Raw genomic sequence first — 22415 nt, 5'->3', positions numbered from 1 at the left:
CCTGCAGGTGGGGAGCCGGGGTTCGAACCGGGATCCTTATGCCGTACTTGTGCTTTGCGCCACCTGCGCTTAACCCGCTGCGCTACAGCCCGACTCCCAATACTTGTCTTTCTTAGGGTTGTCATGGGTTCATAATGCCTACTAATAATCTCACACTCTGTCAGGCTTTGGGGACCAGGGGCTTGATATTTAATTCTGTTGTAGTCTCAGAACAATTGGGCTGAAAATGGGTATGAAACATGAAGTTTAGTTTCCTGAGTAAAAACATGTACACTCAGGTTTAGCATGGGTGTGTGTGTGTGTGTGTGTGTGTATTCATTCTTTACTTCAGGTAAAGTAATAAGGAAAGTTGGAGTCTCTGTACTAAATTCTTTTTTGCATAACGACTATGATATCTCCCCAGTTCTACTAAGGAAAGTTAAGGGAGTCGGGCTGTAGTACAGCGGGCTAAGCGCAGGTGGCGCAAAGCACAAAGACCGGCATAAGGATCCCGGTTCGAACCCCGGCTCCCCACCTGCAGGGGAGTCGCTTCACAGGCGGTGAAGCAGGTCTGCAGGTGTCTATCTTTCTCTCCTCCTCTCTGTCTTCCCCTCCCTCTCTCCATTTCTCTCTGTCCTATCCAACAACAACAACAACAATAATAACTACAACAATAAAACAACAAGGGCAACAAAAGAGAAAAAAAAAAAAAGGAAAGTTTAAATTGAGAAAGCTCTCTTGAATTTTTTTTTTTTTTAATTTTAGTTTATTACTGACTAGAGACAGAAATTGGGAGGGGCAGAGGAGATAGAGAGGGAGAGAGACAGAGAGACCTGCAGCCCTGCTTCACTGTTTATGAAGCTTTCACCCTGTAGCTGGGGACCAGGGGCTTGAGTCTGGGTCCTTGAGCACTACTGTGTGTGCATAACCAGGTGTACCACCTTCTTTTTTTTTTATCTTTTTTTTTTTTAATTTTTTATTTAAGAAAGGATTAATGAACAAAAACATAAGGTAGGAGGGGTACAACTCCACACAATTCCCACCACCCAATCCCCATAACCCACCCCCTCCGATGATAGCTTTCCCATTCTCTAGCCCTCTGGGAGCATGGACCCAGGGTCGTTGAGGGTTGCAGAAGGTAGAAGGTCTGGCTTCTGTAATTGCTTCCCCGCTGAACATGGGCGTTGACTGGTTGGTCCATACTCCCAGTCTGCCTCTCTCTTTCCCTAGTAAGGTGTGTCTCTGGGGAAGCTGAGCTCCAGGACACATTGGTGGGGTCTGTGCACCACCTTCTGACCCCAACGCTGTTAAATTTTCATTCTCTTCCCCAACCCCAACAGCACAGATACGGCACAGTGGTAGAGCATAGACTTGAAAGCCTGAGATCCCATGTTTGAAACCTGGTATCACATATGTTAAGAGTAATGCTCTGGTATTCTGTTTCTACGCATTAATATATAGAAAAATCTGGTTGCGGGGAGAGCATAATGGTTATACAAAAAGATATTCATACCCAGGGCAGTAAAGGTCACAATTAAACCCTCAACAGTACCACAAGCCAGAGCTGAGAGTACTCTAGTAAAAAAAGTAAGTAAATAAATAGACCCCCCCCAACATAGGTAATTTCACTACTCCTATCCTGACTTTTTCATTCCTATAGAGAGAGACACCACAGTAACAGTTTCCTTCTGTGTTGGGTTTCAGACCTGACCATGCACATGACAAAACATGCACCCTACCTAGTGAGCTTTTTCTCTGGCTCAGTGCATTTTATTCAATGTTACGTGAGGTTTTAATCCATTTTGCTAGTAGAATACTTTGCTTTGGCTCCTGAGATTATAGTATAGTTGAAAACCCTAAACTGATAATATATTCAGTGTGTATTTACAGACAATTACAATGTCTGTACATAGATATTACCGTCCTATATTCTTTACAGTCTTTTAGTTTTAGTCCTCCTGAGCTCAGCTTTTATTTTTTCATTTGTTTTTAACTTGTAATTATTTGCCAACTTATACATGAGAGTATTTTACATTCTTCCTTCCATTCTGATTTAAACTTGATTTTTATTTGTTTTCATGAGACAGACACTGTGTAGCTTTAGATGGTGCTAGGGATTGAACTTGAGATCTCTGGAGTGTCCAGGATGAGATGCTCATTGCAGTGCTATCTCCCTAGCCCTAAAGCTAGTCTTATAGGTTCTCCTTCTTAAACTTTGCTTACTCTTTTTTCCCCCTTCCATTCTCTCCTTTTCTTTTTCTCTCTCCCCTTCCCTCTTTCTCTCCCTGTCCCCTTTGCAGGAGATAAGTTTTATGAGCAATAGAGCAGTGAAGTGCCCCCTTCCTTCCTTCCCTTTCCATTTCTGTCTCTATCCTAAAAATAAATAAATAAATAAATTGGGAGCTATGAATTCATCTTGCAGGCATCATGTAGTCCCAGCAGTAACTATGGTAGAAATTTAAAAACAACACTTACAGAGTGCCAGTATCTTTCATGCCTCTATCAGTTTGAATGAAATACACTATTTAGGAGATCTTTGTCCACCTAGTGATTTCTTCAAGATTAATCTCTTCAGGGCAAGTTAAAGGCTTAACCCTTCTTTTCCCTTTCCCCACCAGGGTTTATCGATTGGCTCCACTCCTACATGAACCCAACACTTTCAGTGACCATTTTTTCCTCCTTTACTAAATAAAATAAAATAATTTTTTATTTGATAGGACAGAAAAATTGAGAATGGAGGGGGAGTTTGAGAGGGAGAATGAAAAACTCAACTGTACATGAGGGAAAGGAGGGGTAAACCTGGATCCTTGCTCATGGTAACATGTCTACTCAGCCTTTCTTCTCTTTGTACTTAACACTTTGTAGATGTTTGCTCCTGCATTGTACTTCTCTGTCTTTTCTATCTTGGAGTGAATTTCTTGGGACAGAAGATTTTACTCTTTCACCCTTCTTACCTGACAAGATTTATATAAACAACTTGAAAGGTGGCATAATGGTAGAATTCTGGATTTAACAAGTATGAGGTTCCAAATTAGGTCCCTGGCATTATATATATGCCAGAGTTATCTTACAGTGTTCGAGTTTTTTTCTCTCAATATTTTATTCATTAATGAGAAAGGTAATAGGAGAAAGGGCCAAACATTACTCTGGTACATGTGCTACTGGGCATCAAACTCAGGCACTCATGCTTGAGAGTCTGATGCTTTTTTGCACCACTTCCTGGACTGCCTTTCTCTCTAAGTAAAACATTTCTTTTTTTAATACCACAGCATTGCTCAGTAAGGGGGATTGAATCTGGGACTTTGGAGCCTCAGGCATGAGTCTCTTGGCATAACCATTATGCTACCTATCCCTGTCCATAGTTTTTTTAAAGAGAGTTCTTTATTAATACTAAGTGAATGAGTCCTATAAGAAATTTTGGTTTATATTTAGAAGACTTGGTTCTCATTTTAAGGTTCTTTTGCTAATATTTAATATTTCTTTTTTAAAGATGGTGGAGCCAGGGCAAGATTTACTCCTTGCTGCTTTGAGTGAGAGTGGAATCAGTCCAAATGATCTCTTTGATATTGATGCTGGAGATGCTGGACTTGCATCTCCAACACCTACCCCTTCAGTTCAGCAGGTGAGAGTTTACATTTTTCTAGACTTTAATTTCCAATTACAGAAATAAGTATTATTAAGCCTTAACTTTAACTAGGCATGTGAATATTGTTTTAATGCTGAGAATTGGTTTTCATTTATTAGGGAGGAAATCAAGATTTTTCTGCTTTAATAAATATGTTGGAGAGATTAGTCGTTCAGGGGTTTTTGTGGGGCTTATTCATCGCATAAAAGTTGTTTATGTACTTTTGATATAAATTTCATTATACATTTTATTTGAAAGTAAAACTTAAATTTCAGTGTTAACATACTGTTGTGAAGATGTATTTGCAAAGATTGTAATTTTAAATTTAGTATAAGTGATTTTACATTCTGTTTGCATGTAAAGCTTAATCTAAAAAAAAGATAAAGTGTTAAAAAAATCAATACATCTCTTATTCTTGAAATGAAATTCACTGATGTTCTTTATTTCTTTATTTTCAGTCAGTGCCACTTAGTGTATTAGAACTGGGATTGGAGACTGAAGTGGCTGTTTCTGTGAAACATGAACCAGAGACGGTATCTACACCTACACTACTGAATGTTAGGGTAAGAGTGATTTACATTGAGCATTATTGCTAAAATAATTGAGGGTTGTAGTAAGAGGATTTTGAATAATTTATTATTTTTTAATTTATTGACGAGAAAGATAGGAAGAGAGAGAAACAAACATCACTCTGGCGTCAAGTCCCAGGTTCAATCCCCCCACATCACCATAAGCCAGAGCTGAGCAGTGCTCTAGTTAAAAAAAAAAATCATCTTTGTTTATTGGATGAGAAGTCAAGAGGGAGAGAAAGAGAAACCTACAGTGCTGCTATACCACTTGCAAAGCTTCTGCCCTGCGGTGGTCACCAGGGGCTAAAACCCCAGTCCTTGCACTCAACCAGGTGTGCCACCACCTGACCCTATACTCTTCTTCATGGTGATTATCAGATGACTAGGATACAATGAGAAAATTTGGAGGTATATTTATTGCAGATCATAGAAAAATCTCTGAAGTAATGATGAACTGGAAAAAATAGGGGGTTGGGCTGTAACGCAGCGGGTTAAGAACACATAAGTGTAAAGCTAACGGACTGGCGTAAGGATCCTGATTCGAGCCCCCAACTCACCACCTGCAGGGAAGTAACTTCACGGCCTGTGAAGCAGGTCTGCAGGTGTTTATCTTTCTTTCCCCCTCTGTATTCCCGTCCTCTCTCAATTTCTCTCTTGTCCTATCCAACAACAATAACAGCAATGACAACAGGAATAATAATGACAACAAGGGTAACAACCGGCAAAAAAAAAAAAAATGAGGAAAATAGCCTTTAGGAGCAGTGGATTTGGAGTGCAGGCACCAAGCCTCGGCGATAACCCTGGAGGTGGAGGGGCTAAGAAAACTTGCTTGTCTGACATTCTACTTGTGGCACCATATTACTGGCTGCCAAAAGTCAGTTTCAGATTTTTTTTCTTTTCTTTTTTTTAGAAAACATACAGTATTCCCCACATCACAGAATAAAGCATTTTCTAGTGGTATGACCTATATGGTACTCTTTTCTAGCCACAGCCTCCATCTACTACAACTTTCGTGCTAAATCAAATAAATCAGCTTCCGACCTTGGGATCTACAATTGTAATGACCAAAACTCCACCTGTAACAACAAACAGGCAAACCATCACTTTAACAAAGTTTATCCAGACTACTGCAAACACACGCCCTTCAGTGTCAGCACCAGTAGTCCGAAATGCTGTGACCTCTGCACCTTCAAAAGACCAAGTTCAACTAAAGGATCTACTGAAAAATAGCAGCCTGAACGAACTTATGAAATTGAAGCCACCAGCTAATATTGCTCAGCCGGTTGCAACAGCAGCTAGTAAGTTTTCTCTGTTTTCAGTATTAACTGTGTAATTTTAGAAAGATGCCATTGTGTTTTAAGGACTTTCTCTAATGTTAAAAGTACTGAACTTGAAAGGAAGTAGTGCCTGCATGACTGTAGAATGATAACCTGAGACCTCAGTTTTACATATAATTGAACATTAGTTAAAATCAATGGGGAAACAACAAAAATCTCAAACTTATTTCTGAGTCACCTGACAATGTTATTTGAAGCTAAAATCTGATTCAGGAGAGGTTTTCGATAGGGCCCTAGATTCTGCATTTGAGCAGACTTTTGGATGTACAGTTATTGATGGTTCTTAGACCTTCCTTATGGTGAGAGTTTGAATTGAAACTTTGCTGTAGTATCTTGTCTGTCAGTGTCCTCACTGCTTATGGCAATCAATTTTTAAAAAATTTCTTTTAAAACATACACACACATTTGTTATAATATATGTATATTACATACACACAAATATATACTATAATTTTAAAATATTTATCCCTTTGTTGCCCTTGTTTATTGTTGAAAAGAAAAAAAAACTTTTTATGAGAGCACTGCTCAGTTCTCATCAACAGTGGTGCAGGGGATTGAACCTGGGACTTTGCCATGTATAGTTTTCTTTGGCCATGAGAGAGAGAAATATCAAAGTACTTCACTACTGGAACTTTTTTCCTGTATGATTCCACTGCACGAGATTTTCTCTCCTTTTATCTCAATAGAGGGTGGGAGAGAAATAACACCACCCACTGCTCTTGGCAACGTGGCCCTATGTAAGTCTCAGGATTTGTACATTCCTCGATCAGGTAAAAATGTATACTGTGCTGGGTAAGCTATCTCCTGCCCGTTTTCTTTTTATGTAGAGGCAGGCTTCAAAAGAGAAAGGCGGGGTCTTGGCGGTAGCGCAGCAGGATAAGCGCACATGGTGCAAAGCGCAAGGTGTAAGGATACCAGTTTGAGCCTCTGGCTCACATCACAGTGCACAAAGGACCTGGGTTTAAGCCCCAGGTTCCCCCCTGCAGGGGGAGAGCTTCATGAGATGGAGGTGTCTGTCTCTCACCCATTTCTATTTTCCCTCCCCTCTCAATTTCTCTGTCTTTATCTAATAATAAATAAATAAAAATATTAAAAGAGGGAGTCTGGCGGTAGCACAGCAGGTTAAGCGCACATGGTGCAAAGCGCAAGGACGAGCTTAACGATCCCGGTTTGAGCCCCTGGCTCCCCACATGATATTTATTTTCTTTTGTTGCCTTGGTGTTTTTTTTTATTGTAGTTATTATTGTTGTAATTGATGTCATCATTGTTGGGTAGGACAGACATTAATGGAGAGAGGAGGGGGAGAGAAAGACACCGCAGACCTGCTTCACCCACTTGTGAAGCAACTCCTCTGCAGGTGGGTAGCTGGGGGCTTGAACCGGGATACTTATGCCCCAGTACTTTCACTTTGAGCCACCTGTTCTTATAGAGTGGTACTTTTTTTTTTTTTGCAGTTAAATATTTTTTTATTATTTATTTATTTATTTATTGCCTTTTTTTAATAATTTATTTCTTTATTGGGGAATTAATGGTTTTTTAATTTTTTAATGTTTATTTTATTTATTCCCTTTTGTTGCCCTTGTTTTATTGTTGTAGTTATTATTGTTGTTGTCGTTGTTGGATAGGACAGAGAGAAATGGAGAGAGGAGGGGAAGACAGAGAGGAGGAGAGAAAGATAGACACCTGCAGACCTGCTTCACCACCTGTGAAGCAACTCCCCTGCAGGTGGGGAGCCGGGGTTCGAACCGGGATCCTTATGCCGGTCCTTGTGCTTTGCGCCACCTGCGCTTAACGCTGCACTACTGCCCGACTCCCAGGAATTAATGTTTTACATTCAACAGTAAATACAATAGTTTCTACATGCATAACATTCCCCAGATTCCCATTTAACAATACAACCCCCACTATGTCATTCATCATCTTTCATGGACCTGTATTCTCCCCACCCACCCACCCACCCCAGAGTCTTTTACTTGGGTGCAATATGCCAATTCCATTTCAGGTTCTACTTGTGTTTTCTTTTCTGATCTTGTTTTTCAACTTCTGCCTGAGAGTGAGATCATCCCATATTCATCCTTCTGTTTCTGACTTATTTCACTCAACATGATTTTTTCAAGGTCCATCCAAGATGGGCTGAAAACGGTGAAGTCACCATATTTTACAGCTGAGTAGTATTCCATTGTGTATATATACCACAACTTGCTCAGCCACTCATCTGTTGTTGGACACCTGGGTTGCTTCCAGGTTTTGGCTATTACAAATTGTGCTGCCAAGAACATATATGTACACAGATCTTTTTGGATGGATGTGTTGAGTTTTTTAGGATATATCCCCAGGAGAGGAATTGCAGGGTCATAGGGTAGGTCCATTTCTAGCCTTCTGAGAGTTCTCCAGACTGGTCTCCACAGAGGTTGGACCAGTTGACATTCCCACCAGCAGTGTTTTGCTGCTGTTACCTTTTCTGATGTATGACATTCTCACAGTAGTGAAGTGGTATCTCGTTGTTGTCTTTATTTGCATTTCTCTGACAGAGACTTGGAGCATTTTTTCATGTGTTTCTCGGCCTTTTGGATCTCTTCTGTGGTGAATATTCTGTCCAAGTCCTCCCCCCATTTTTGGATGGGGTTATTTGTTATCTTGTTGAGTCTGGCAAGCTCTTTATATATGTTGGTTATTAAACTCTTATCTGATGTATGGCATGTAAAGATCTTCTTCCATTCTGTGAGGGGTCTCTTGGTTTGGGTAGTGGTTTCTTTTGCTGTGAAGAAGCTTTTTAATTTGATGTAGTCCCATAGGTTTATACTTGCCTTAGTCTTCTTTGTAATTGGATTCGTTTCATTGAAAATGTCTTTAAAATCTATGCAGAAAAGAGTTCTGCCAATATTTTCCTCTAAGTATTTGATAGTTTGTGGTCTAACTTCCAAGTCCTTGATCCACTTGGAATTTACTTTTGTATTTGGTGAAATACAGTGATTCAGTTTCATTCTTCTGCATGTTTCAACCCATTGTTTCCAACACCATTTGTTGAAGAGACTCTGCTTTCCCCATGTAATAGTCTGGGCCCCTTTGTCAAAGATTAGATGTCCATAGGTGTGGGGCCTCATTTCTGGGATCTCAATTCTATTCCGCTGGTCAGTGTGTCTATTCATGTTCCAGTACCAAGCAGTTTTGATGACAATGGCCCTATAATACAGTTTCAGATCTGGGAGTGTGATGCCTCCAGTTCTGTTCTTTTTTCTCAAGATTGTTGTGGCAATTCTAGGTCTTTTCTGGTTCTAGATAAACATTTGTAGCATTTTTTCTATTCTCCCAAAAAATGTGCTTGGGATCTTGACGGGGGGATAGCATTAAATTTGTAGATGGCTCTGGGTAATATATTCATTTTGATGATGTTAATTCTTCCAACCCATGAACATGGAATATCTTTCTACTTCTTTGTGTCTTTTTCAATTTCTTTGAGTAGTGACTCATAATTTTCAGTATACAAGTGTTTTCACTTCTTTGGTTAGGTTTACTCCTAGATATTTTATTGTTTTTTGTTGCTATAGTAAAAGGAACTGATTTCTGGATTTCAATTTCTTCTAACTTAGTGTTTGCATAGAGGAATGCCACTGACTTTTGAATGTTAATTTTATAGCCTGACACCTTACTGTATTGCCTGATGATTTCCAAAAGCTTCTTGCTGGATTCCTTAGGTTTTTCCATGTATACTATCATGTCATCTGCAAATAAGGAGAGTTTGACTTCTTCTCTTCCAATCTGTATGCCTTTAATTCCTTGCTCCTGCCTGATTTGCTATGGCAAGAACTTCCAACACTATGTTGAATAGTAATGGTGATAGTGGGCATCCCTATCTAGTACCTGATCTGAGTGGAAATGCTTCCAGTTATTCACCATTGAGTATGATGTTGGCTGTAGGTTTGCTATCTATAGACTCCACTCTCCACTATCTTCAGGAATTTTCCATCTATTCCCATTTTTTGTAGTGTTTTGATCATAAAGGGATGTTGTATTTTGTCAAAGGCTTTCTCTGCATCTATTGATATGACCATGTGTTTTTTGGTCTTGCTTTTGTTGATGTGGTGGATCACATTGATTGATTTACGTATATTAAACCAACCTTGCATGCCTGGGATAAACCCCACATGGTCATGATGAACAATCTTTTTGATATACTGCTGTATCCAGTTGGCTAGAATTTTGTTCAATATTTTAGCATCTGTATTCATCAGAGATATTGGTCTGTAGTTTTCCTTTTTGGTTGTGTCCCTGTCTGCTTTTGGTATCAGGGTGGATGTTGGCTTCATAGAAGCTGGCAGGGAGTATTCCCGTGTCTTCAATCTTCTGGAAGACTTTTAAAAGTAGAGGTATTAGTTCTTCTTTGAAGGTTTTGTAGAATTCATGTGTAAAACCATCTGGTCCAGGACTTTTATTTTTGGGGAGAATTTTGATAACTGTTTCAATTTCATTGGCTGTGATGGGCCTGTTCATGTTATCCACTTCCTCTTTACTTAGTTTTGGAAGTTGGTAGGTATCTACCAAATCATCCATTTCTTCCAGGTTCTCTAGCTTGGTGGCATATAGTTGTTCATAGAAGCCTCACATGATATGTTGAATTTCTGCAGTGTCTGTTGTGATTTCTCCTCTTTCATTTACTATCCGATTTATTTGGGTCTTCTCCCCTTTTTGTTTTGTGAGTCTGGCTAAAGGTTTGTCGATTTTGTTTACTCTTTCGAAGAACCAACATTTACTTTCATTGATCTATTGTATGGTTTTCCTATTCTCAGTGTTATTTATTTCTTCCCTAACTTTAGTGATTTCTGTCCTTCTGGTTGCTTTAGGGTTCCTTTGTTGTTCTTCTTCTAGGTCTTTAAGATGTGCAATCAGGCTGTTTATTTGTGCTTTTTCTTGTTTCCTAATGTGTGCTTGTATAGCTATGAACTTCCCTCTTAGGACTGCTTTAGCTGTCTCCCAAATATTTTGATAGCTTGTGTCTTCATTTTCATTGAAGTCTCGAAACATTTTGATTTCTTCCTTGATTTCTTCTTTGACCCAGAAGTTGTTAAGAAGTGTACTGTTGAGCTTCCACATTTTGGCACTGTTACTAATCTTTTGTTGATTGTTAAGTGTTAGTTTAATTCCACTGTGGTCTGAGAAGTTGCTTGGGATGATTTCAATGCTCTTGAATTGGCTGATGCTGTCTTTGTGGCCTAACATACGGTCTATCCTTGAGAATGACCCATGTGGGTTTGACTAAAATGTGTATTCCAGTTTCTTGGGATGAATTACTCTGAAAATGTCCAATAGTTCTAGTTTATCTATCTCTTCATTTAGCTCCCTTATGTCTTTATTGATTTTCTGCCTGGATGATCTGTCAAGTTGAGAGAGTGGGGTGTTGAAGTCCCCTACTATGATTGTGTGACTGTTAATATATTGCTGTAGCTCTTTCAGTAGAACTTTGGTGTATTTAGATGGCTTCTCATTGGGTACATAGATGTTAATGATTATAAAGTCCTCTTGATTGACTGATCCTCTGAGCATTAAGTAGTGTCCATTCCTATCTTTTTTAATCTTATCTATTTTAAAGTCTATCATGTCAGATATGAGAATAGCTGTTCCTGCCCTTTTTTGCGGGCCATTGGCTTGTATGATAGTTTTCCATCCTTTCACTTTAAGTCTGTGTTTGTCTTGTTGAGTTAGGTGGGTTTCCTGTAGACAGCATATTGTTGGGTTGTGTTTTCTGATCCATCTTCCTACTCTGTGTCTTTTAATAGGTGAATTCAGGCCATTGACATTTATTGATATCAAAGATTGAAGATATTTTAACGCCATTCTTGTAGAGTTTTAGAGTGTTTTGATATATGTCCTATTTGTGGTGGTCTGGTTGTTTATAGGAGACCTTTCAGAACTTCTTTCAGGGCAGACTTGGTGATGGTTGATTCCTTCAACTGTTGCTTGTCTCTGAGAAGGTTTTGATGCTTCCATCTAGTCTGAATGACAGTCTAGCAGGATATAGTATTCTTGGCTGAAAGCCTTTCTCATTGAGCACTCGATAGATATCTTGCCATTCTCTTCTGGCCTGTAGTGTTTGTATGGAGAAGTCTGCTGCTAATCTTATGGGTTTTCCTTTGTAGGTGACTCTTTGTTTTTTCTCTTGCAGCCTTGAGGATCCTTTCTTTATCCTTATTCCTTTCCATTCTAAGTATGATATGTCTTGGTGTCTTTAGGTCTGGGTTAATTCTTTTTGGGACCCTCTGGGCTTCTTGAATTTTTATGTCTTTGATGTTGTCTAGACTAGAGAAGTTTTCAGCTATTATGGCCTGGAAAATGCTTTCTTCCTCTCCTTCTCTTTCTTCCTCTGGTATGCCAATAATGTGTATATTGTTTCTTTTGAAGTCATCTCATAGGACTCTGTTGTTGTTTTCAGCATCTCTTAATTTCCTTTTGAGATCTCTTACTTCTTTTTTAGTTGTCTCTAATTCATCCTCAATCTTGCTAATTCTGTCTTCAGCCTCATAGATTCTATTCTCTTTGCCCTCTACTGTTTTCTGGAGTTCATCTATTTTGTTGCCCTGCTCTGATACTGTTTTTGCTTGTTCAGCTAGTTGCATTCTTAGCTCAGCGATTTCAGCTTTCAGCTCTCTAATAACCATGAGATAATTAGTATTTTCTTCCATATTCTCATTTGTTGTTCCTGCATTTCTGATTACAATTTTTTCAAATTCTTTATTCACTCCATACTCTTGATATTTATATTGAAATAGTCAGGGTTCCTTGTTAAGATGTGTTTTTGATAAATTATTTCCATTATTCCTGTGCACATACTTACCTTTCCATTTACTTATTCAGTGAATAATGGAAAAAAGAAATTAAGTGCATGTGTCTTTTTTACCATTATAAAGGTAAGTAGCTTTGAATGTTTTTATTCCTGGTTTTAATTTTGGTGATAAGTTGATTATTCTTTCATTTGTGGAGTGGACCTTTATTGAATTTTGTTTAAGAGGTATAGGGCGAAAAATGAAAATATCTTCTAAAATGTATATCCATTTCCCCCATCAGCTGATGTAAGCAATGGTGCAGTAAAGAAAGAATCTTCTAATAAAGAAGTAGCAAGAATATGGATAAATGACATGAAGATGAGGAGTTTTTCCCCAACTATGGTGAGTTTCCAAAGATATATACGATCTTTGAGGCTTTAAAAATGTGCTTACCTGATTTACTTTGCACATGGACCCAGGTTCAAGTCCCCTGGTCTCTATTTGCAGAGAGGAAGCATCAAGAATGGTTAAGTAGTAGAATGCTAACGGTCACTCCACCTTCTCCCTCCCCTCTCAACTTCCCTATCTCTAAAAAATAAATGTTAAAAAAATAAAGTATACTTAATTTAAGGTACTCTAAAACAACCCAACAGAAACTAATTTTGAGTGAAGGGGGCAGTCTGTTCAACTACATTAATAACTTAGTAAGCAAGGACTGGCGTAAGGATCCTGGTTCGAGCCCCTGGCTCCTCACCTGCAAGAAGGTCACTTCACACGTGGTGAAGCAGGTCTGCAGGTGTCTGTCTTTCTCTCCCCCTCTCTTTCTTCCCCATCTCTCTCCATTTCTCTGTCCTTTCTAACAACGACGACATCAATAACAACAACAGTAACTACAACAATAGTGAAAAACAACCAGGGCAACAAAAGGGAAAATAAATATAAAAAATAAATAACTGAGTAAGCATTAGATATAGAAACACATTAATAGGGAGTCGGGCAGTAGCGCAGCATGTTAAGCGCACGTGGTGCAAAGTGCAAGGACTAGCATAAGGATCCTGGTTCGAGCCCCGCTCCTCACCTGCAGGGGAGTCGCTTCACAGGCAGTGAAGCAGGTCTGCAGGTGTCTATCTTTCTATCTCCTTCTCTGTCTTCCCCTCCTCTCTCCATTTCTCTCTGTCCTATCCAACAACGAATGACATCAACAACAACAATAATAACCACAACAAGGCTACAACAATAAGGGTAACAAAATGGAAATTAGTTTTTTTTAAAAAAGAGATGTTAATAAATAAGATGATTAAAACTTAACATATTTGATATACAAATTCACATACACACACACACTCCTAAGTAGTATTAATGTAATACTGAATTCCCCCCCCATTCAAGATTTTAGACTTCGTTATCTGTGTAACTGGAAGAGAGAACCAGAATATCACTCTGGTACATGTGATTCCAAGGATCCAGTGTAGGACTTTATATTTTAGAGTGAGAGTCGAACACTTTATCTTCTGTACCATCTTTTGGGTCATGATTTATTTAACTTATTTCATATGAAATAATTCACATGAGATAGAAATCAGGACTCTCCTTTGTTCATGAAGTGCTGGTTATTGAGTGTAGAATCAGACATGCAAGTAATGCACTCTACCAGCTGAGCTTTTTTTCTACTTTTTTTTATTATTATGACCACTTAAAATTATTATTTATAACCAGAGCTCTGCTTAGCTCTGGCTTATGGTGGTGCATGGCGTCAAACATGAGACTTCAGAACCCCAGGCATGAGAGTCTTTGCATAACCATTGTACTATATACCTCTGTACATTAATATATTTTTTCTAATAATTATTCCCTTTTATTGCTTTGTTGTTTTATTGTTGTAGTTATTGTTCTCATTGTTGGATAGGACAGAGAGAAATGGAGAGAGGAGGGGAAGACAGAGAAGGAGATAGAAAGATAGACACCTGCAGACCTGCTTCACTGCCTGTGAAGTGACTCCCCTGCAGCAGGTGGGGAGCCAGGAGCTTGAACCAGGATCCTTATGCTAGTCCTTGCGCTTTGCGCCATGTGCTCTTATCCCGCTGCGCTACCGCCCGACTCCTCCATTAATATTTTTTTATTTAATTTGATAGGACATAAGAGATAATGAGAGGGAAAGGGGAGACAGACGTCAGCACTGCTTTACTGCTTGTATAGCTTTCCGTCTGCAGGTGGGGGCTGGGGGCTTGAACCTGGGTTCTTGTGTATGATAAAGTGCACCACTGCCCAGCCTGCTTTTTCTCATATTCCTTGCTCTTTTTAGTCCCAGAATTGAAATGAATAGATAGGACTGAGGTGAAAGGGAAATCTGACATCAGAAAGTATATAGTGGCAGTATTGAAAGGGAAAATAATATGACTGATAGTGACTTGAACCATTTGGTGATCCAGTTTGTGTTAAGAATCAAAGCTGGTCATGAATTGTCTGTTCATTAGTGGATAAGCAGGGAAACCACAAAGTGTGACCCAGATTTTAGAGAGTTAACAGTGGCAAGTCATGTTTTCAGAAATGAACATTGTAGGTCTTCGTATAGAAATAAAACATTTGGGGGCCGGGCGGTAGCACATTGGGTTAAGCGCACATGACACAAAGCCCAAGGACCAGCTCGGATCCTGGTTCGAGCCCCCAACTCCCCATCTGCAGGAGGGTTGCTTCATAGGTGATGAAGCAGGTCTGCAGGTGTCTATCTTTCTCATCCCCTCTCTGTCTTCCTGTCTTCTCTTGGTTTCTCTCTGTCCTATCCATCAACAATAATAACAACAGCAGTACACAAAAGGGAAAAAAGAGCCTCCAGGAGCAGTGGATTCCTAATGCAGACACCGAGCTCCAGCAATAACTCTGGAGACAAAAAGAGAAAAAAAAGTAAGGAAGGAAAAAAAATGTTTATTATGCCATACACAGTTAAGATGGAAAAATAAACCTAGAAACTCACCTTGCCTACCTACCACCACCACTTTCAATGACCACAGGCTAATATTTGTCGCTTTTTTTTTTGTAGACAGAGGGAAGGAAAGATAAAAAGGGTAGAGAAAGATAGCACAACATCTTTCTACCACACCTTGAAGATATCCCTCCTGTTAAAACCTGTGGTGTCCTCATGAGCCAGGGCTTAAATGTAGGGCTGTCATGCATGGTAAGACCTGTCCTCCCCTTGATAAATGCATATCTGTCAGGCCCAGAAATTTTGCTATTCACTGATTAGGCCTCTAGCCACTAGACTCGGAATTGATTGTGTTCTCTCTTTGTTATAGAAGGTCCCTGTTGTGAAAGAAGAAGATGAACCAGAAGAAGAGGAGGAGGAAGAAATGGGTCATGCAGAAACTTATGCAGAGTATATGCCAATAAAATGTATGTTTAGGGGTTTGTCAAATTGAAAGATGTATGAGTTTGTTTTTTATTTAATTTATTTTAAAAATATTTTTCCCCTTTTGTTTTCTATGTTTATAGTTGTTAGTATTGTTGTGGTCATTGTTGGATAGGACAGAGAGAAATAGAGAGAGGAAAGGAAGATGGAGGGGGAGAGAAAGACAGCTGCAGACCTGCTTCACCACTTATGAAGCGACTCCCCTGCAGGTGGGCAGCCGGAGTTCGAATTGGGATCCTTATGCCAGTCCTTGCGCTTTGCACCTGCATGCTTAACCTGCTGTGCTATTGCCTGACTCCCTGTTTTTATTCTAATTTATTTATTTTATAAGTAATATACAGAGTCCAGGTGATAGCACACATGGTTGAGCACATTGTATATGTACAAGGACCTGGATTCGAGTCCCCAGTCCCCATCTGCAGGGGAACAGCTTTTCGAGTGGTTGTAGGTCTCTCTCTGTCTCCCTCCCTATTATTCCCCTCCTTGATTTCTGACTGTCTATCCAATAAATAAATAAAGATAATAAAAGATCTTTTTATTAAAAAAAAGGAATATATACTCAGAACTGAAGTCTATACATTAAAAAGCTTGAGACATTCAATCTGTTACCCCCCCATTTTTTTAACCAGAGCAGTGCTCAACTCTTGTTTATTGTGCAGGGGATTTAACCTGCCTAAGGCAGTAGAATCTCTTTGCATAACCATTATGCTATTTACCCCTACTACATGGAAGAGTTCTTGAACTTAAATACTTTTCCGCTTGCGCCATCTACAAGAAGTTATCAGTGCTGGGTGCCTCAGGGTTTGACAAGTGAGGTTGTGCTTTTTAAGCTGCAAATGTTCTAAAGTAGCTGTTGGATTTTTCTGTGGATTTCCCCCCTTTACATAAGCTTAAAACTTGGTTTGAATTTTTTTTTTCTTTTTTCTTTTTACTTGATAGGAGAGACAGAAGTTGGAGAGGATGGGGGAAGATAGGGAGAGGATGAAAGACACCTGCAGCCCAGCCTCACTGCTTGTGAAGCTTTCCCTCTGCATGTAGGGACCTGGGGCTTAAACCCAGGACCTTGCTCATGTTATGTGCACTCAGATGTGCCATGGCCAGGCCCATGAATCCAAATTATATATGTAATTATTATTAATGAGAAAGGCATACATAAGAGAACCAGAGCATTACTGTGGCACATAAAGTGCTAGGGATTGATAGGACCTTATACCTGAGATTTCCCAACACTGTGTACACTGTGTGTCACCTCCTAGATGCTAAACTGAAATTTTTTTTTTTAACCAGATTACTGCTCAGTTTTGGCTAATGGATTGAACCTGGGACTTCCTCAGGCATGAGAGACTCTTTGCATAACCATTATGCTATCTACTCCTGTCCAATCCAGATTTTTTTTTTTCCCTCCAGGGTTATTGCTGGGCTCGGTGCCTGCGCCATGAATCCATTGCTCCTGGAGGCCATTTTTCCCCCCCTTTTTGTTGCCCTTGTTGTTGTAGCCTCGTTGCGGTTATTATTGCCATTGATGATGTTGTTCATTGTTGGATAGGACAGAAAGAAATGGAGAGGGGGGAAGACAGAGAGGGGGAGAGAAAGATAGACACCTGCAGACCTGCTTCACCGCCTGTGAAGTGACTCCCCTGCAGGTGGGGAGCCGGGGGCTTGAACCGGGATCCTTATGTGTGCTTTGCGCCACATGCGCTTAACCCACTGCGCCACTGCCCGACCCCCGTGATTTTTTTATAACCAAGATTTTAAAAAACTTTAAGATTCATTTTGACTTTGCTCTTTCCTCTTCCCCCCTATTTTTATAACCATAGCATGATTCTCCCACTTATCGTGGTACTGGGCATTGATTCTGGGACTTTGAATCCTCAGACATGTAAGACTTTGGTGCTGGGGAGATAGCATAATGGTTATGCAAAAAAATTTTCATTCTTTTTTTTTTAATATTTCATTTATTTATTCCCTTTTGTTGCCTTTGTTGTTTTATTGTTGTAGTTATTGTTGTTGTCGTTGTTGGATAGGACAGAGAGAAATGGAGAGAGGAGGGAAAGACAGAGAGGAGGAGAGAAAGATAGACACCTGTAGACCTGCTTCACCGCGTGTGAAGCGACTCCCCTGCAGGTGGGGAGCCGGGGTTCGAACCGGGATCCTTATGCCGGTCCTTGTGCTTTGCGCCACCTGCGCTTAACCCGCTGCGCTACAGCCCGACTCCCAAAAATTTTCATTCTTGAAGCATCAAAGATGCCTGGTTTAATCTCCAGCACCACCATAAACCAGAGCTGAGCAGTGCTCTGTTGAAAGGGAAAAAAAAAACATTTTTGCATAACCATTATTATATCTTGACCTGTAAGGCAAATTTGCTCATCGGAACAGTGGCTATAAAATTGTACTGAAGTTTTGCAAATATGCATCTAAACTGAAATACTTAGAATGAAAAATATTGCGATATTTTATAAGAGTGGAAGTGTTAATAAGTAATTAAGCTGTAATATTTTTTTAAATTCTCTTTTAGTAAAAATTGGACTTCGTCATCCAGATGCTGTAGTGGAAACTAGTTCTTTATCCAGTGTTAATCCACCCGATGTTTGGTACAAAACATCAATTTCTGAAGAAACCATCGATAATGGCTGGTTGTCAGCACTACAGCTTGAGGCAATTACATATGCAGCACAGGTAAGCGATAGTTTCATAACTGTATATGCTTGGGTTTGGTTTTTTTTTTAAGTTTTTTATCTTTAATTTTAAAAAATATTTATTCTCTTTTGTTGCCCTTGTTATATTGTTGTAGTTATTGTTGTTGTTGATGTCATTGTTGGATAGGACAGAGAGAAATGGAGAGAGGAGGGGAAGACGGGGGAGAGAAAGATAAGACACCTGCAGACCTGCATCACCGCCTTTGAAGCAACTCCCCTGCAGATGGGGAGCCGTGGGCTCAAACCAGGATCCTTACTCCAGTCCTTGTGTTTTTTGCCACCTGTGCCTAGCCCATTGCGCTACTGCCCGACTCCTTAAAAAGGGCCCCCCCCCCCCCCCAGTGAATCACCGGCTTCTGGGAAGTACAGGTTTTGAACCTGAAAACTCTGTCTCTGAGTCCACAGGCAGAGCCACTACTCCAGCCAGACCTTGTTTTTGTCTTTTTAATATTTATTTATTTATTCCCTTTCGTTACTGATGTCAGATGTGCTGACCCTGCAGAGTTCCCAAATGTGGGATATTCGACTGCAGAATTTATGGTCTTGGGGATTTATTTGCATTTGTACTTATCCCTGAAGGAAGGAAAAGCAAAAGTAAGAAAAATGTAGAATTTATATAATTAAAAAAATATATTTATCCCCTTTTGTTGTCCTTGTTGTTTTATTGTTGTAGTTATTCTTGTCTTCGTTGTTGGATAGAACTGAGAGAAATGTAGAGAGGAGGAGAGAAAGGTAGACACCTGCAGACCTGCTTCTCAGCTTGTGAAGCGACTCCCCAAAAAATGTAGAAGGAGAAGTCTAGACACCAGAGCAACTGCTATGCTTGGTGTATATGAATTATCTTATAATCTAGCTTTATAATCTTTTATGCCTCAAAGTAAGAAAAAACTGGATAGACAGCAGTGTTTGAGAGTGACTAAGTTATTTCTGGAATTGTTGTGCTTTTTTTTTTTTTTTTTTTACCACAGCACTGCTCAGTTCTGGCTTATGGTGGTGCAGGGAATTGAACTTGGGACTTGACTAAGCCTCAAGCTTGAGTCTGTTTGCATAACCATTATGCTATCTACCCCTGAGTTGTGCTCCTAAAATACTGTGAGTCTCGGGTCGGGCAGTAGCGCAGCGGTTAAGCACACGTGGCGCAAAGTGCAAGGTCCGGTGTAAAAGGACTCAGGTTCAAGCCCCGGGCTCCCCACCTGCAGGGGAGTTGCTTCACAAGCAGTGAAGCAAGTCTGCAGGTGACTTTCTCTCCCCCTTCTGTCTTCCCCAACTCTCTCCATTTCTCTCTGTCCTATCCAACAACAAACAAAATTATCTCATCAACAACAATAATAACCACAACAATGCTATAACAACAAGGGCAACAAAAGGGGGGGAAAATGGCCTCTAGGAGCAGTGAATTCATAGTGCACGCACTGAGCCCCAGCAATAACCTGGAGGGAATATATATATATATATATATATATATATATATATATATATATATATATATATTGGAGTCTCTAGCTGGGAGATTGTTCAACCAAGTAGAGACTGCAGTTTGCTTTGTGTGCCACCTTGATTCAAGCCCCCAGCAACTGCTTGGGAGCAGTTGCTCTAGGAAAGCTTCATGAGTGACGAGAGTGTCTCCCTTTTGAGGCCATTTTTCCCCCTTTTTGTTGCCCTAGTTGTTGCAGCCTTGTTGCGGTTATTATTGCCATTGTTGACGTTGCTTTGTTGTTGGATAGGACAGAGAGAAATGGAGAGAGGAGGGGAAGACAGAGAGAGAGGGGAGAGAAAGATAGACACCTGCAGACCTGCTTCACCGCCCGTGAAGCGACTCCCCTGTAGGTGGGGAGCTGGGGGCTCGAACCGGGATCCTTACGCCGGTCCCTGCGTTTTGCGCCACATGCGCTTAACCCACTGCGCCACCGCCCAACTCCCTGTCTCCCCTTTTTTTGTGAGTCTCAAATCAGTGGTCAGTAACCAATTATTTCTCATTTGTGTGTTGTTTGTATTTGTGCTAGCACTTGACATTGAGGATAGGGTTATTCTCTTTTTTATTTATTGGGGAACTAATGTTTTACAATTGACAGTAAATACAATAGTTTGTACATGCATAACATTTATCAGTTTTCCTTATAACAATACAACCCCTACTAGGTCTTATGTCACCCTTCTTGGTCGTGTATTCTACGCGTGCACCGGTGCAATACGCCAATTCCAGTTCAGGTTATACGTATGGAGGATAGGGTTATTCTGATTAACCCTAAGTTACCTGGTAATAGGAAAGAAAACCAAGTACTTGGGTAGAAAGTATTCATACCTAGCCAAATAGTATGTCATTTACATAAAAGTAGGTCAAATTAGTATTGTCCTAAAACAAAGTACAAAAGGCTGATAAAAATCAGTTACTACCTTTTTCTTTTTCAGCAACATGAAACATTTCTCCCTAATGGAGATCGAGCTGGATTTTTGATAGGTGATGGTGCTGGTGTAGGAAAAGGAAGGACAATAGCAGGAATCATCTATGAGAATTATTTATTGAGTAGAAAAAGAGCATTATGGTAAGTGCAAAAAAAAAAAAAACAGCTTTGTAAGCTTTCATCTGTGAATGATCACTTCCGATGTGGGGATAGGTTTTAATAAGTAGGTACATTTTTTCTTGTTGAAGTGTCAAAGCTTGGTTTTATTTATTCATGCACATTGCTAGAATGGAATTTGCATTTATTTATTTATTTTTTATTTTGCAGGTTCAGTGTTTCAAATGATTTAAAGTATGATGCAGAAAGAGATTTGAGGGATATTGGGGCCAAAAACATTCTGGTTCATTCATTAAATAAGGTATAAAAGTTTTTTATACATTTGATTCTTCAAATAAATATTCACAGACCTATGAGGTGGGAGAATAATAGATTCAACTTCATTGAATTGTGAGAATTAAATGAATTTCATAAAAAGCACAGTGAACTGGAGCCACTGTTGCTTTGTGAAGTATTTTGCAGTAGTACTATGGCAGCTACATTTATATGCTGGTAAATGAAGACTTATCCTTGTTAGGCGGTTTATTTGCTCACTTTTCAGTGTTACATTTTCTATTGTTGAAGTAACTTTTTTGTGGGTATATTGTTGCAGAGTAATAAAGCTGTGTCAACAGTGTAGCCTCCCAGTTGTAGCGTATAGACAATTCTTTTTATTTAGATATTTGTACATGTGTCCTCTCTACCTGAGTTCCTCATTCTCATATTCAACCAACTGCTGTTGGAAAAACCCTATTGTGAAAGTAGGCATACAGTAATCATATGTCTGTATTAAATCAGTATATGCCTCCCCTATCCCCAAGTACAGTGGCTAGGGAAATAGTTCAGTAGGTAGAGTACAGGACTTACAAACTTGACGTCTCAGGTTCAATTCCTCACATAGCATGTGATGTTCTGGTACCTCCCCCCATGAAAGAAAACTTCTTTGGGATGACAACATTTACAAAGCATTTGCATTATGCTGGGTGTTATTTAATGCAACATATTTGAGAATCTATGGGTTTTTGGATCCTTGGTAAGATCCTGGATCCAGTGTCTAGTGGACTCTGGGGGATGGCTATATATCCAATAGACTTGTAAGTCCACTCCCTGTGTTTATATTAAAAATTATTTGGCAGGTTCAGTCCCTAAAACCTATAAACTGCAGCTTATATGTGCCTTTACTAAAAGAAGAAAAAAAACTGATTGAATAAGGTAGAAGCATTTATATCTAGATGTATGAAGCACATTTTAATGTGACTAGAATCTGTCTTCACAAAATAATTTTTAATTGTTTTGTTTAATAAGTGAAATTATACTAATACTCCATCACTACCATCAGCACATGCAGTGCTGAGATCAGACTCATGTTTGCAAGTTTAGATTTTTAAAAAAATATATTTACTTATTCCCTTTTGTTGCCCTTGTTTTATTGTTTTAGTTATTATTGATGTCGTTGGATAGGACAGAAATGGAGAGAGGAGGGGATGGTAGAGATAAGGAGAGAAAGATAGACACCTACAGACCTGCTTCACTGCCTGTGAAGCAACTAC

General features: G+C 39.6%; 1 protein-coding gene across 2 annotated transcripts in view; it reads left to right on the top strand.

Annotated features, from left to right (window-relative positions):
* Positions 1-22415, top strand: part of SBNO1 (strawberry notch homolog 1) — a 70015-nt gene that overhangs the window by 8156 nt on the left and 39444 nt on the right. For both annotated transcript variants that reach the window (XM_060193232.1, XM_060193231.1), the window contains exons 2-9: positions 3470-3601; positions 4063-4167; positions 5159-5471; positions 12570-12670; positions 15559-15655; positions 18187-18347; positions 20777-20910; positions 21097-21187. In XM_060193232.1, the coding sequence (XP_060049215.1) occupies positions 3470-3601; positions 4063-4167; positions 5159-5471; positions 12570-12670; positions 15559-15655; positions 18187-18347; positions 20777-20910; positions 21097-21187 (1134 nt within the window). The remainder of the gene's footprint in view (positions 1-3469; positions 3602-4062; positions 4168-5158; positions 5472-12569; positions 12671-15558; positions 15656-18186; positions 18348-20776; positions 20911-21096; positions 21188-22415) is intronic.

This window comes from Erinaceus europaeus, chromosome 6 (genome assembly GCF_950295315.1).
Source record: "Erinaceus europaeus chromosome 6, mEriEur2.1, whole genome shotgun sequence".
Taxonomy (NCBI): domain Eukaryota; kingdom Metazoa; phylum Chordata; class Mammalia; order Eulipotyphla; family Erinaceidae; genus Erinaceus; species Erinaceus europaeus.
This window is presented reverse-complemented; position numbering and strand designations above follow the sequence as displayed.